The sequence below is a fragment of the Podarcis muralis genome, chromosome 6 (genome assembly GCF_964188315.1).
Source record: "Podarcis muralis chromosome 6, rPodMur119.hap1.1, whole genome shotgun sequence".
Classification (NCBI taxonomy): Eukaryota; Metazoa; Chordata; class Lepidosauria; order Squamata; family Lacertidae; genus Podarcis; species Podarcis muralis.
In genome coordinates this window covers 63603826-63620220 of record NC_135660.1, presented here as the reverse complement: position 1 = coordinate 63620220, position 16395 = coordinate 63603826, and the positions used below count along the sequence as shown (strand labels likewise).

At 48.3% G+C, this 16395-nt stretch overlaps 1 protein-coding gene across 1 annotated transcript; it reads right to left on the bottom strand.

Moving 5' to 3' along the window:
• Positions 1-4174: 4174 nt before the first annotated feature.
• Positions 4175-8013, bottom strand: LOC114597320 (D(1) dopamine receptor-like). Its single transcript, XM_028729754.2, has one exon. It carries the CDS (start codon positions 7362-7364, stop codon positions 6003-6005), a length of 1362 nt encoding a protein of 453 aa, XP_028585587.2. The 5' UTR covers positions 7365-8013; the 3' UTR covers positions 4175-6002.
• Between the last annotated feature and the right edge of the window lie 8382 nt (positions 8014-16395).

Below are 16395 nucleotides of genomic sequence, written 5' to 3'. Positions count from 1 at the left end.
AAACTCTGTCTAGATAATTATTCCTAGAGTTCTGTTTCTGTAATAAAAATAGTAAGTTCAGTTCTGCTCAAAGTAGAGCTCACTTTCAAAATTGCAGTGCTACTAATTTGGAAGAAATATATGTAAAAGGTAAAGGTAAAGGACCCTGGACGGTTAAGTCCAGGCGAATTTGATTATGGGGTGCATCACTCATCTCCGCTTTTGGGCCAAGAGAGCATATAAAATGCCTGGCAGTTGTATCTAAAGCTAGCAAAGTTCATGGCACTTTCATTCATCCAGGAAGAACTGTAATTTTCCCCCAGCTACATAGTGATTAATATTCTGTATTCCCATGCTAGCTTTCACCTTGTTATATTTCAGCCATTTTGTGTCAAACCAATGTACTGTATACCTATCAAATTCTGCTTTAATTTTAATGGCTTTCCCCCAAGAGTAATGGGAAATGTAGTGTGTGTGTGTGTGTGTGTGTGTGTGTGTGTGTGTGTGTGTGTGACCTCATTGTGTTTAAGCCACTAACGCGTACATACCCTCAGTTAAGTCAGTGTTTCCCAACCTTTTTTGGGCAAAGGCACACTTGTTTCATTAAAAAAAATATCGAGGCACACCACCATTAGAAAATGTTTAAAAAATTAACTCTGTGCCTATATTGACTACCGTATTTTTCGCCCTATAGGACGCACCGGCCCATAGGACGCACCTAGATTTTGGGGGGGAAATAAAGGGGAAAAAATTATTCCCCCCCCCCCCAGACGCGGGGCTGGGGCGGGAGAAGCCCGAGCTTCCCCCGACCCCAGCCCCCAGAATGGGAGCCAGAGTGGCTCCCGGAGCTTGCGGGACTGGGGGTGGGGGAAGCCCGAGCTTCCCCCGCCCCCAGAAAGGGTCCGAGAGCGATGGCAAAGGTGAGCGCACCTTCGCCATCACTCCCAGAGCTTGCGGGGCTGGAGGTGGGGGAAGCCAGAGCTTCCCCCACCCCCAGCCCCCAGAAAGGGTCCGAGAGCGATGGCGAAGGTGAGCGCACCTTTGCCATTGCTCCCGGAGCTTGCAGGAGCTGGGGGTGGTGGAAGCCCGAGCTTCCCCCGCCCCCAGCCGCCAGAGCAGGTCAGAGAGCGATGGCGAAGGTGTGCGCACCTTCGGCATCGCTCTGGGACCTTGCGCGGGCTGGGGGCGGGGGAAGCCGGAGCTTCTCCCGCCCCCAGCCGCCAGAGCAGGTCAGAGAGCGATGGCGAAGGTGTGCGCACCTTCGGCATCGCTCTGGGACCTTGCGCGGGCTGGGGGCGGGGGAAGCCGGAGCTTCTCCCGTCCCCAGCCCCCAGAGCAGGTCGGAGAGCGATGGCGAAGGTGCGCGCACCTTCCGCATCGCTCTGGGACCTTGCGCGGGCTGGGGGCGGGGGAAGCCGGAGCTTCTCCCGTCCCCAGCCCCCAGAGCGGGTCGGAGAGCGATGGCGAAGGTGCGCGCACCTTCGCCATCGCTCTGGGACCTTGCGCGGGCTGGGGGCGGGGGAAGCCGGAGCTTCTCCCGTCCCCAGCCCCCAGAGCGGGTCGGAGAGCGATGGCGAAGGTGCGCGCACCTTCGCCATCGCTCTGGGACCTTGCGCGGGCTGGGGGCGGGGGAAGCCGGAGCTTCTCCCGTCCCCAGCCCCCCGAACGGGTCGGAGAGCGATGGCGAAGGTGCTCGCAGCTTTGGCATCGCTCTGGGAGCTTGCGCGGCTGGGGGGATAGCTTCCTTAAGCCTGGAGAGCAAGAGGGGTCGGTGCGCACTGACCCCTCTCGCTCTCCAGGCTTCAGCGAAAGCCTGCATTCGCGGCGATGGGATGTGGGAGGGAGCTCACTCGCCGCCCCGCGTGTGCTCGCCGCCGCCGCCCCGCCTCTCGCCGCCCGACTCGCCCGCCTCCCTCCCACGGCACACTAGGCAACGTCTCACGGCACACTAGTGTGCCGCGGAACACCGGTTGGGAAACACTGAGTTAAGTGTTTTGCAAGAAAATGGATATTGGTGATCTGACTGCTACTTGCATTTCTGAGAAAACAATCATACATTCCGACTGCAGTCAACTGTATAGAATTATACTCAACAGATATAAAACTTTGTTGCTAAGTCAGCATTCACGACTTTATTTTATGGAAAAATTGGCAATATGCATAAAGCAATCTTTTCCATTTTTGTAGAGGTAAGCAATAATTTTGCAAAGTACTTTTAATCCTTTATAATTTATATAAAACATTTAGTGAAATATACCCAACTGACTACTTACATAATGACTTGACTGGGTTTCATCTGAATAAAACCTTCTCAGGAAAAAGTGTTAAGATTTTGCTGGCCTAATATTACATTCCTTGTGCAAATGTAAATCAAGTCCATTCAACAGACAATGGGCGATATCCAATGATGTCTGCTCGCTTGTGCAACAGAAATCCATGTGTGCAGGGGATTTCCAGCTAGTCTTTTCCCCCATCCAGCCACTTGCATGTCCTCAGAGCAGATTTGGGGGGCACACAGGGGTTCCCATACACCAGCAACCCATCATATTAACTAGGGGTTAGCTCATCTTTGGTCCTCCAGATGTTGTTTGACTCCAGCTGCCATCAGACTCAGCCACCATAGCAAACAGCCAGGGATGAGACAGCCATTGGCAACATCTGGAGGGCCAAAGTCTTCCCACCTCTGCTTTAGTTGGTCTTGTGCATTACTGACTTAATTCAAAAAGTGGTAGGTCTGTTTGGGCAATCTCCTACTCACTTTCCTGAGTGGGACCTTGGACTTCTGCCTCCAAGCCTTGATAGCCACGGTGCCTGAAATCCATCTAGGAAAACTATATACATGCATTTCCCAATTCAGAAACAGATCTGTAGCAGCTCCCTTGCTAGATAGGAATGTTTTTTTAAAAACTCAATATACCAGTGTGAGAGTTTGGACCATGTAATGAGTCTTGACCTGGCGACCTGGCACAAATGCTACAAAAACTAGAGGTAATACAGATTATGGCTGTTGTTGTGAACATGATTTTTGTCACTGAGGCAAAAGGATAGGAAAACAGTACGCCTGCTTGATGTAGCTGCATTATTACACTGGATTCAAATGGAAGAAGTGTTCATTTTGGCAAAATTGTACCAAGCTTTTAAGGAGCCTTTCTTTAATAGCCAAGCTGGATTTTTTTTCCCTTATGGAAATGCATTTCTGCTAGAAGATTTCATTTTCCAGAGAGCCAAACAGTACCATAAAAAAAGAGAAACAAATAATTACATTTCCCATATAATCATATCTTCATTAGAACTTGTGCAACCCCACTGGCTTCACATTTCTTTTGAACAGCATAATCCCAATATAGAGCAGCAGCCTATACAAGCTTAAATACCAATGCAATACAGTAGATGATATTTTAAGCCCAGAGCAAACCCTGTTAAATACAAGCACAGGGGCTAGGTAACTGTGCCCCACATGATGTATTTTACATAACTTGTAGAGTATTGTTTTAATAGTGATCTTGGGGGGCTATATACATACAAGAGGAAGGCAAAAATAAACTTCCATTGATTTATACATTCAGTTACCATCAAAGAAGATTTAACATTATAAATTGTACAGCTCTGTTAAAAGTTGTGGGCAGCACAGTAAGATGTGAAATAATTACTACACTGCGCCTGGGCATAATTTACACAGCTCATTACCATAATGTCAAAGCACATATTTATATATGTACAGAAACATGCAATTAACCATCTGTCTTCACATCCCTGGTAATGAAGCAGATGACAATACTTTTCTCAGTCCAGTCCACCCTTCTACAGCTGCTCTGCAACAACAGGAACTCACAGTGCCATCAAAGCCTTAGGCTCTTGTACACATTTACTGTAGCTCCAGCACACTCCCACTGCTGGTGCTTGAAGCCGTGTACACATGGCATTGGCCAAAATCCATACCTATCTTGCTCCCATCCCATTTGCAAATGTGAGCCGCATTCACTTTGCAGTGAAACTGAGGTGTGTACACTTGAGACAGCTGTTGCACATGCACAGATGACAGTTGGTTGCTTTGGGGTGGAAATTGCAGTCCAACAATATCGAAAGCAACATCTGTAGAGTCGCATGTCCTCCACTCTGTGCTTAGGGCAATCAGGATCAGGGGTGTACAAAGGGGGAGCGGAGGTGGTGGGCCGACTCAGGCACGCCCGGGGGGGTGACAAGATGGCCCGTCGCCTCCCCCACCTGTAGAGTGATGGAGGGTGTGAACACAGTCAGTGTGAGCGCTGCTCATGCCGCATTCGCATGGCATCTGTATGGGCTGCTACGCCTGCACAGTCTGCACGGGCTGCCGCTCACACACAGTGTCCCTACGGGCATCCGTATGGGCTGCTGCTCGTGTGGTAACCATACGGGCTGCCACGCATGCGCAGCTCGTACGGACGTCACACGTGCGCAGTCCCTACAGATGTCATGCATGTGTCACTGGGTGGTTCACCCCTCCCCTTGGCGTTCCGCCCGGGTGACGGAGAGGGTTCCTCCGCCACTGATCAGGATGATGTCAGCACCAGAGTGAAAGAGGAGGGGCAGATAAGTGTTGCACATGGGGGCTTCCTGTTCCAAAGACTGGTGAATGCATTAAGATACAGTGGTACCTCGGGTTACATACGCTTCAGGTTACATACGCTTCAGGTTGCAGACTCCTCTAACCCAGAAATATTACCTCGGGTTAAGAACTTTGCTTCAGGATGAGAACAGAAATCATGCAGCGGAGGCACAGCAGCAGCAGGAGGCCCCATTAGCTAAAGTGGTGCTTCAGGTTAAGAACAGTTTCAGGTTAAGAACAGACCTCCAGAACGAATTAAGTTCTTAACCCGAGGTACCACTGTACTTCAGTTTCTTAAATATCTGTTTCAGCTCCTCTCACATCATAGAGTTGGGAATCATGGTTCTTGTGTTAGACCATGCTTGCTCAAACTCGGCCCTCCAGATCTTTTTGGCCTACAACTCCCATGATCCCTAGCCAGCAGGACCAGTGGTCAGGGATGATAGGAACTGTAGCCTCAAAATATCTGGAAGGCCGAGTTTGAGGAAGCCTGTGTTAGACAATCAACCTTCAGTCTTACCATTGCCTCTAGATACACCCTAAGAGAAAGGCTAGTAGATCGCTACTCAGTTATGCAGGAAAGAACTTTCGTGCAGATTGTTGCAGACTCAGGAGTAATGTCTAAGGCTCCAAACCAATGCACACTTACCTAGGCATAAGACCCACTGCACACGCTAGGGTCTGATCAAACATGCAAAACTTCATTGGACCCAACCATATGAGCTGGGTGCCAATGGATGGGTCCCAAGTGATCGGGCCCTTACATTTTAGTTAGGTCATGATCCCAACTGTGAAGAAGCCATGCATGGCAGATAGAGCTATCAGTGGCTATTAATCATGTAATAGTGAACCCCTGGAGACAGACAGACAGACAGTCCATGTATCCATAGCAATGACCAGAGGAGGAATGACCACTGGGTGGAGCACAGAGAGGAGAAACACTAAGGTGCACCTGTAGAAGCAAAACTGGACACCTTCATCTGTCCCAGCTGCAATCAAACATGTCTCTCCTATATCAATGTCTACAGCCACAGCAGGCGCTGTAACTCTGTTTGACTAAAGCTGTTTGACTTTACCCTGAAGGCGCACTCTCCTAAGACAGACAGATGCCAACAACAAGTGAGCCATCCTCACAGTTGATTGGACAGCACAGATATCCCTAAATAAATAAGTAGTTCTGACAGCTATGTGATACCTCCAGAATCAGAGCCAGTGCACCTCTGAATACACTGGGGAACAACAGTAGGAGACAGCGAAAGGCCTTGTGTCTTGTTTGTGGGCTTCCTATTCACATCTAGTCGGCCATTGTGGGGAAAGAAAATGCTGGACTAGATAAGCCTTCAGTCTGAGCCAGCAGGACTCTTCTTATGTGATTGTGTTCCTTTGTGGCCACTACATGGTCCCATCCACATACCTCTGGGATGTGGCAGTAAAGATTCTAGTGCCCAGTAATCTCTGCAAAGGGATCAAGAGTCTCCAAAGATACCACAGCCTCACATTCAGAGGGGAGCAAAGCTGGCAGGTGAAGGTTTTTGCTGTTGCTCCTCTGAGCGGCCTGATGTGAGGACAACATCTCTTTCTCTGGCAGGGTTCCTCCATTGCTCTCTCCTTCTCCTTGGGAGCTCACTGTGTGGGGCAGGGATCGATGCCAGGCAGCAATGGTGGGGAGAGGTGATGGAACTGGCTCTCCTCTGCTCTTGTGGGAGGAGGAGTCATGGTGATAGGAGACCAGCTCGTGGCTCAGGTTGACTCTCTCCACGGTGGACCTGCCTGGAGCCCAACAAGGGCGGCGGCGGCAGCCCAACAGGCTGCTGAAAGCCTTCCGAAAGTCCACATTGAAAGCATAGATCACTGGGTTGACCGAGGAGTTGGCCCAGCCAAGCCACATGAAAACACGGAAAGTCGTCTGGCTGACGCAGAGAGCTTGCCCAGAAACCCCACTGCCTGGCCTTGGTTCGCAAAAGGGTAGCAGGCAGTTAAGGACAAAGAAAGGCAGCCAGCAGCAGACAAATACCCCCACGATGATGGACAACGTCTGAAGGACCTTGGTTTCCTTGCAGAGTGAGCTGCGCAGCGAAGAGGCGGGCTCTTTCCCCTGCGCAAAGCCCAGCCCTCCAGCCTTTTCCAGAGATGAGATGCGGCGGATCTGAGCCTGGGCAATGCGGTAGATCCTTGCATAAGTGCCAATCATGATGGACACGGGGATGTAGAAGCTGACCAGGGAGGAGGTGATGGCATACGTGGGGTTGAGCCGGGCGTCACAACGTGGCAACTGTAGGTCAGTCCCCCCCTGCTCCTCGACTCTGTGCCAATGGAGCTGGACAGGGATGAAGGAGATGAGGACAGAGAGGGTCCAGGCCAGGGCGATCATGGCAGAGGCCAGGCCCCGGGTCATCCGCCGCTCGTAGCGGAAGGGGTTGGCGATGGCCCAGTAGCGGTCGAGGCTTATGATGCAGAGATGGAGGATGGAGGCCGTGGAGCACATGATGTCGGCGGCCACCCACGTGTCGCAGAAACGGGTGCCAAAGAGCCACACCCCGCCCACCGCCTCAGTGACTGCCTGCCAGGGCATGACCAGCAGCGCCACACACAGGTCAGACGAGGCCAGTGACAGCACAAACCAGTTGGTGACTTTGGCGCGCAGGTGGCGAAACCTGACGATGGCCAGGCAGACCAGAGCGTTGCCCAGCAAGGTGCTCAAAACCAGCAGCCAGAGCAAGCAGACGCCTAGCACCACCCCATTCCCGCCAGGGGCCCGGGGCTCCAGGGGCCCCTGGCTGCCGTTGGAGGCGTTCTCCATCAGAGGGCGCCCACGGGCTTCCGGCGCCGACCGCCGTCCAGGAGGGTCTCCTATGGCCACCACCCGTGCGCCCCAGCGAACAGGGTCCCCGCGGCCCCTTCAAAGATGTAGCTGCGGCTCCCGCAGGCATCGTGGGGAAGCACTCGGTCCTGTGCCTGGACGGGGCGCATCAAGTGCTGCGCGCAGCGCCGCCGGGACAGAGAAATCTTGGTTAGCGGCAGGCTGGCTGGTTGGAATGAACGCGGATCCGAGAGCGAAACTTCCCCGACGCCGCTCGCTCGCTGCCTTCCTCTCGCCGCCAGATCCAAGCGTCGTCTGTGCTTCCCGGGCTTCTGGGCATCCTCCGGTGCTGGAGGAGAAGGTGGGGCAGAGAAAGCCGCGGCGGTTTCCGCACTATCTGTCGGTTTGGGTTTGGCAGTCGGGGCGGCACTGGGACGCCTTGTTCCCTACGTCTCGTGCGCGGCGGCGGCGGCGGCAGGAGGCGAGAATGAAGCACGTGGAGAGGGATCCGTGCGCGCGATCCTGTGAATTGATCGGCGGTCGCCTTGCGGGGAACCCTTGCGCTGCTCGCTCGGGATCGCTTCACTCAGCCATGGCTTACGAATGGATAAAATGTCAGAGATGCCAGGGCTCAGCTGTGGCTGCTCAGCAGAACTGATGGTTCAGTCCTTCGTCGAACCCCTCCCCGCGCCCCATAGCTTCTTCTCTTGTCCTGCCCGTCGCGCCCTCTGATCTGCCTCCATTCCAGCCTCCCCACTGCGCCCCCCCACTGCGCCCTGCTGAGTTTCTAACAGGCACAAATTCTGTAGGTGCAATTTTCACTGACACGAAAAAACTGCGAGCAAGGAAACTTCACCTGTTGAAATTTTGCCTGCTATACAGAATACCGTCGTCAAAATCACAGGTGTAGTCAAAGCACATAGAAATAAAATATGTATTATTATTTTTTAAACACCAACGGCAATTGTGGCCACATTTGAGGAATCTTAAGAGGATAATTATCAGACTTATTTTCCAAATAAGAGAATGCTGCATCATGGACGGTGGTCCTGTGCATCATTGATCATGTAGCTTAAGATGCAAAAATGGAGGAAAGTGGAGATAAGTAAAGACAAGTACAAAAAGCCATCCAGGGTTCCTTTACCTTTTATAATAAACACTGCATGACACACTGTCTGAGTTATCATCTTCCCGCACACCCCTTTTGGTGATTAAAGCAGACACAGCCACAACTTTTAAAAAATGTTAGAGCTGTGAAACTGATATGACATCTTGCGAAAAACTGTTGGCTTTAAAATAAGAAGCCAGCTGGATTTAATCTGAGTGGGAACTGCTAACAACACGATTTAAAAACCACTGTTTTTGTGCTGCAATGGTTGCAAATTGTGGAGGGCAATCCTGACCCCTGATTTGTGCTGCTGGCAGTGGCGTAGCGTGGGGGGTGCAGGGGGGGCCGGCCACACCGGGCGCAACATTTGGGGTTAGGGCAAATCCACAGGTTAGGGGGCGCAAATCCACGGGTTAGGGGGCGCAAATTACTTGCCTTGCCCCGGGTGCTGACAACCCACGCTACGCCACTGGCTGCTGGAGGGAGTTAGGATGAGGCAGAGGTGTCATGGCTTCATAACTCCGCCCCCCTCCAAAGTCTGCTGAAAGTGCCACTGCCAGCCAAAATGGGATGACCCCAAATGGGGCATTATGGGGGGAGGGCAGAGACTAGGAGATGGATGGACTAGGAGATGAGAGGCCATTTTCTGGAGAGGGGACTGATCCCAGAACCTCTGCTGCAGCAGCCTAGAGCTGGCACAACAAAGAGGAGTAGGAAATATTTGCTCTGCTCTTTTATCCTGGCTGGTTGTGAGTGGCAGTTCTTCAGATGCAGCAGTAGACCCATGGCTCTATTCTGCTGCACTACTCCTGGCCTGTGCTTTGGTTTCCAGTGGCTCTAAAATGCAAAAGAAGCCTCTGATATCCAAAGCAGGAAGTCTTGTTTGAGCTTTAAGGTAAAGGTAAAGGGACCCCTGACCATTAGGTCCAGTCATGGCCGACTCAGGGGTTGCGGCGCTCATCTCGCTTTATTGGCCGAGGGAGCCGGCATACAGCTTCCGGGTCATGTGGCCGCTTCTGGTGAACCAGAGCAGCGCACGGAAACGCCGTTTACCTTCCTGCCCGAGCAATACCTATTTATCTACTTGCACTTTGATGTGCTTTTGAACTGCTAGGTTGGCCGGAGCAGGGACCGAGCAATGGGAGCTCACCCCGTCGCAGGGATGTGAACCGCAGACCTTCTGATCGGCAAGTCCTAGGCTCTGTGGTTTAACCCACAGCGCCACCTGCGTCCCACTGTCTCAGCTTTAGTGTTCCAAAATTAGTCATGATCTCCATTTGTGTGTTGTCTTTCCCATGTCAACAGATGCTGGTAAAATGCTATGAAAATTATTATTCTCTCCCCTCCACCTCTTAGATTTCTGCTCATCAGAATACTGGATACCTTTCAAGCATTGCTGGATGAATTAAAATGTTTTGTATGTGACTTGTAGAAAACTTGCCATTTTTCCCAAGCTTGGAAAAAATAGATTTTCACACAAGAGGGAGACCATTCGCCGGAAGCAGTGAACGCAAGAAAGAACTGGTGGTTTGACTTCATAGTGCCTGGTCCCAGTCAAACTTCACGCTGCCATTTTCTAACCTAGCTAAGCTTTCCAGACAATCTGCAAAGACAGCCCCAAGGTCAATGCATTGCAGTCATCTAACCAGGAGGTTTATCTAATGTGCATTCCAAATCTAAGGCCTAATTTCTTTTAATCTTAAATATGCAATCCTAATCTAAGGTCTATAACCCCTTTACTTTTTATTTCGTAAGAGATGTTATTGAAATCTAATCAGAAGCTTTTTTAAAAAACACAGACCACTGATAAAATATTTTTATAACATCACAGCAAACAAATTTAGAAGAATAAACTGTTTCTTAAAATAGTGTTTTTTGTTTTCTGTTAGGCTAGATATATTGTGTACTCTCAGAAACACAAATGTAATGTATTAAATATGCAGGAAATGAGGCTTTGCTGATAACACTAATAAGTATTGTAATGCGGACTGCAGCACTGTTCTGGGAAAATTTAATCACAAAGAATTTACTTTGCAAAGCAATGGGTTTGTTATGGCCCAGTTAAGCTTTCTTCTAATTTTAGATTTAAGTGCTGCTGTTTTAGGACTGGGAGATGCAAGGAAAGTGTATTGGGAAAGTTCTGAGCATTGTTCTTCTGTGCAGAAAGGTCATTTCCACAGAGCAAAGTGAGTGCTTGATTATAACTGATCAGAGACCATGTCCAGATGACCTGAGGATATATTCTGATTTGTTTGCTGGGAGGTTAAATGATATTGTGCCAAGCAGTTGCTATCCCACACTTTCCAATGCATTTTCTCATCACTTTCCTTACTGCAAAGTGACCTATATTTGGGGAGAGGAGTGGTTTTGTTGTGCAAGAGTGCCAAATCGATTTTTTGATTGCACAACCTAAACATGTTTGTATGTGATTGAATCCCAGCCAAATATAGTGACAATCTGGAAGTGCCCAGAATCTGCAGAACAGGGTTAGCTCAAACATTCTACGGCATGCTGTCTCTGACCATGCCCTAAGCCTGTGCCTCAGAAACAATTCAGATTAGACACGACATCTCATTGAATGATCCCCCATGCGAAACAGTTCCCTTCAAATAGAAAACGAGCATGTCAAGGAGAGAGCTAGGCCTGAACCCTTTCTGTGGAATTTAGAATTCAGTATGCAGGAAACATCATTTGGCGGAAGAGCATTCCATCATATACGGCACCATCTGCAGTCTGATGTGGTACACCCTAGAGAGGACCAGCTCCGGGGTTATGGGGCCCCTTGGCAAAGTGTGGGGGTGCCCACTTAGGTGGACTACCTAGCGCTGACTGTGGGCCCCTGAGAAACTACTATTTTAAATGCCCTACCATGCTCCCTAGTGATGCAATGTTGGGCACCCCAGAGCATTGTGGGAAATTTAAAATGGCCTCCCAACACCTAGTGCCAGGGACCCTAGCTGGCATTAGCTCAGGTGCATAGCTGTCAACTTTTCCCATTTTTAAAGGGAAATTCCCTTATTCCGAATAGGATTCCTTATTCCGAATAGGGAAAAGTTGACAGCTATGCTCAGGTGGGTCCCGTCAGGTGCTGGGCCCTGGAGCTACCCAAGGGCGTTCATAGTGAACCTGACCACAGAAACAGGTTTATTACCTCAGCGAGAATTAGGTTACTGTCTCCACCTTTTCTGGTAACTACCGTACTTTCACCATTCATCATTACTCATAGGTCTCCTGCAGCAACTGCAGTACCTCTTCCACTCCCATCAAGAACGTGGGAGGGAGAAAACTAAGGGTTGTATCTAAGCTCTATTCCCAGAAGACTCGTTTAAATTAATGGGCACAAGCTAGTCATGGCCACCCATTGGAATGGGTCTGAGTGGATCTCATGGAGGAGTCAACCCACTATTGCATGGGTCAGGAGAAGCCACAGGGGACAGGATTAACCATTTAACAACCTGATCCTGATCCACCAGCCTTTGCCAACCTGGTCCGTTCCAGATGTTTTTGATTGCAATTCAGCACCAGACAGCATGTGCTCATCCCTGCCTCAAAACACAGAACAGCTGTAAATGGAGGTATATGCACGCATGCAGAGGAACATTTTGTACTTGTCTTTACATATCTCCACTTCCCTCTGTTTTTGCATCTTAGGCTACATCAGTGATGCATAGGACCACCGTCTATGATGCCACTGGTTTTTAAAAAATAACAATACACATTTTATTTCTATGTGCTTTGACTAGACCTGTGATTTTGACGACAGTATTCTGTATAGCAGGCAAAATTTCAACAGGTGAAGCTTCCTTGCTCGCAGTTTTTTCGTGTCAGTGAAAATTGCACCTACAGAATTTGTGCCTGTTAGAAGCTCAGCAGGGCGCAGGGGGGGGGGCGCAGTGGGGAGGCTGGAATGGAGGCAGATCAGAGGGCGCGGCGGGCAGGACAAGAGAAGAAGCTATGGGGCGCGGGGAGGGGTTCGACGAAGGACTAAACCATCAGTTCTGCTGAGCAGCCACAGCTGAGCCCTGGCATCTCTGACATTTTATCCATTCATAAGCCTTGGCTGAGTGAAGCGATCCCGAGAGCAAGGGGTCCCCGCAACCAAACGATGTCAGGGTGTTATGTACTGAGTTGCATAGGATCCAAACTGCAGCAGTCTGATTGGTCCTAGAACAATAGGATTCAGAATGCAGCAGTCTGATTGGTCCTAGAACAATAGGATCCAAAAGGCAGCAGTCTGATTGGTCCTAGAACAATAGGATTCAGAATGCAGCAGTCTGATTGGTCCTAGAACAATGCAGCACTATGATTGGTTGGCAGGAACCACCCAATCATGCTCCAGATAGAAGGGAATCCACAACCTGATTGGCTTACAGTAGAATTCCGGAATTAGCCAATCATGTGCAGCCCATTGTGTAAATAATGTATATAAAGCAGATACTTTGAGGGGACATCCATTCATTCCTCCTCACCACTATGAGCTGAATAAAGAGCATGAAATCACTTTGCGACTCTGAGTATATTTCACAGGGAAAACGGATAAAGCACAAATTCTCGAATTTTGATTTTTATTCTGTTTACTGTTTGATACCTTCTGCACCCTTGACAGCGTTGAAAACGCGGAAATGCAAACAAAATGAAAAGTGCAAATCTGAAAAGCTACCACTAGGTGGTGTGCTCAGCTTTATGAAAAACTCCCGATTCTGGCGGCAGGGTTTGTCCCTCGAAAACCACTTCCCCTCTTGTTAAATTAATATTCTAGTCTAAGCAAAAATAATTCTTTCTTTCTTTTTAATGCTCGCTTCCTCTTCGTCTTCTTAGAAGACAAACTGAAGCTGCAAATCATTTTGGACAAATACAAGAGGCAAGGAGAAAAAGTATATCTGGTATGAGTAATCTCTTTTAAAAAAAAAGTTATACAATTGACTTTAGGCATTAACATAGAATGTTGCAAAATAGCCTTGCTATTATATATGATATTGGGTGCAGTTTCCAGCTTGAGCATGGAGGAATAGTAAAAAATAATAACCTAATGAATATATTTTTTTAGATAAATAAATACTTGCTCATATTTAGGAAACATTTAAATTCTTTTCTTTCTTTCTTTTTTAACAATCCAGGATTTGGCCCACCATTTACATGAAGTTTTTAAACTGCTTTTTCAAAACGGTTGTCTGAAATATGTTGAAGTGCTGCTTTAATATGCTCTTACTGATTTTTTTTAAAGTTGCGAGTTACTCTGTGGTCTTGTTAGGGAGGAAGGGCAGATAATAAATGGAAATAATAAGTAAAGACAAGTTTATGCAGAAGTGAATGTCTGTGCTGTAGGATTTCACCCTAGAAAATAATAAAAAAATTATTCTCAAGTAACTAGCTCTCTCCCATACACCCCTCAGTTCCACGATTTAGAAAAATGGAATTTTTTGTTCCATGCATGTTTATTGAAATTAAAGTGCATAGTTTTAGCAGACATACATTTACCTATCTGGTAAATAGTCCAATGTTTAGGGCATTGGTGGTGGAAGAACATGAGACTGTCATGGGTGTAGCCAGGGTTTATGTTGGGGGGCAGGGGACAGAACTGAGTTATTTGCGACACAGTTGGTCAGTTAACTATTTTTATTGATTTACTTTATTTAGGGGAGGCAACTGCCCCCCACGCTACGCCCATGGAGACAGTTAAACCACCTGACAAGCATATTATTGAATTTCATATTCAGGGCTAGTACTGTATATCTGCAGTATATACCTACATATACTGATGTTTTGCTTTTACATTGTTTAAAAGCTTTATGTCACTTTTTCTCTCTTTTTTTCACTTAGTTACTGTAAACAGGCTGTTCCTCTGAGGGAGTCACCAAAGAGCTATAGAAGGACACAAAATATTCTGCAGTGACAAAACTATAGTAAGTGTCCCTTGAAACTGCCACACACCCATACCCATTTCTAGGGCCTGAGATTCCCCCTCATTTTGAGTCGTCTCAGCTTATTATATTTCACAACAGAGAACAACGGAGAGGTTCACATGACACCCTGTCACATGACACTGCTGGTGTAGACAATACTGAGCAAGATGGACCAATGGTTTGACTTGCTATAAGGCAGCATCCAACATGACTCTGTGCTGGGAAGTGGTACCCATGTTTTAGAAAGCAACATTACAAGATTGTCATATGCACCCTGTTCATCCTTTACTTGCATGTGGTTCCTCTGCTGATGTAGGAATGGGCCATATTTCTGCCTCTTCCCATCTCACATGTGCCACATTGCTTGGGCTGTCTCCATCCTCTAACTCTGTGGTTCCCAACCTTTTTTTGGCCATGCCCCACTTAAGCATCTCTAAAATCCTGATGCCCCCCCCCCCCCGGTGACATATAATTTTTATTATTCAAAAAGTGAACTCCTGTTCATGTGGAGGAAGTCTAAAAGGCCATTAACTTGGTCTAAGCAAGCTTCCAAATTGCCCCCCTTAAAAATCAAATTGCCCACCTGTGGGGCGTGTGCCCCACATTGGGAACCATGGCTCTAATTATTAATCTGGAGGGGGGGGAATCTTAAGTGTTTCTTTGCTGATGACAGCACTCAGCACACAGACATTGGCTAGTCCAGGAGGCAGGACATTGGGGACCCAGCCCATTCCTGTTTCATCACAGGAGTGTCCCACAGGTGAGAAAGGTGTGAATAAGCCTGTACAGGTTTCTTGAAAGTGCCTTTCCGTGGTAGCTGCGGGATTAATTCAGCCTGCGTGCATGTGCAACCTCACTGCGTGGCTCAGCTAAGCTCCCTTTAGGTGGTTGGATGCCATGCTTTCCCCAGGAACATTTGGCTGTGATGTAGACACCAAACACGAGGCCGTATAAGTAGCAGGCCCAAATTGCTTCCTGCACGCAACAGCTGCCTTGTCGAAATAGTTCAAAGAAGCCTTCGTGAGCTACTCATCTTGCAAGAAGGCGTCCTTTTGCCTCTTGCAACAAGGAAGCACTTCCTATTGCCCAACGCAAACAGAGCGATCGTTCCTCATGTGCCAGAACCGCTCCTCAGCTGAAGGCAATAAAAGAGAAGGCGAAGGATTGCCTGTGAATTGGTGGGACTAAAACAAAATCAAACCCCACAGTGCACCAAACGGATGAAGAAAGGGCAAAACATTTTGCTAAGGTTTCTGTTCCTTTAGTAGTTGGTACCAAGTTATCTGAAGGAAAGACGGGGTAAAAGTGTAATGAAACAGTGCTTTTTTTTAAAAAAAAGTGTTCAAATCAAATAAAAATATATTTGAAAATTGTACTACCAAAATGACAACCCCAGGATCACTGGTAGGGATTGGAAGCAGCTGTGACAGCTTGCTTCAGGGCACTCACGTGAATTAAGGGGCTGAGCAAGCTTTGAAGTGGGAACTTCTGATTCACAGGTCATGTGTTGCTCAGCCACTGTGCTGCACCAGAGCCACCCACGTGTTCAGAGCTTTGCCTGGCTGCTGTCGAGCTGAGCAATCCAATCCAGCTGTTTATGCAGAATAGTGAAAGAGGCCTGGGAATCGAGCCCGGCCCACAGCCAGGCAGTTCTCCAGGGTGCTTTGAGGCACGGAATTGAACATTATGGAGAGCAGTCATTTAATCTGAACAAAGGAACTCTTTGATCCCCACCCCCCACCCCAGTCTGCAAACAATTTTATTTCCTTTTATTACTTGGCATGGAGCATGCGATTAGTATAGGAGATCTGGCAAAGTTTAAAGGCTTGCCTATACGTTAATACAATTTTGCTCTGAATAAATAGATGAAATGAAATGAAACCTCTGAGACTGATTCATCTGTCTCTGTATGTTAAGGGGGGGCTTTTTATTTGTACTGGAAAAGTCCTGCAAAGACTAGGTTTGAAGGAAACTGACAATAACAAATAGCCTTTACAAATGATACATTATTTGAGAAATG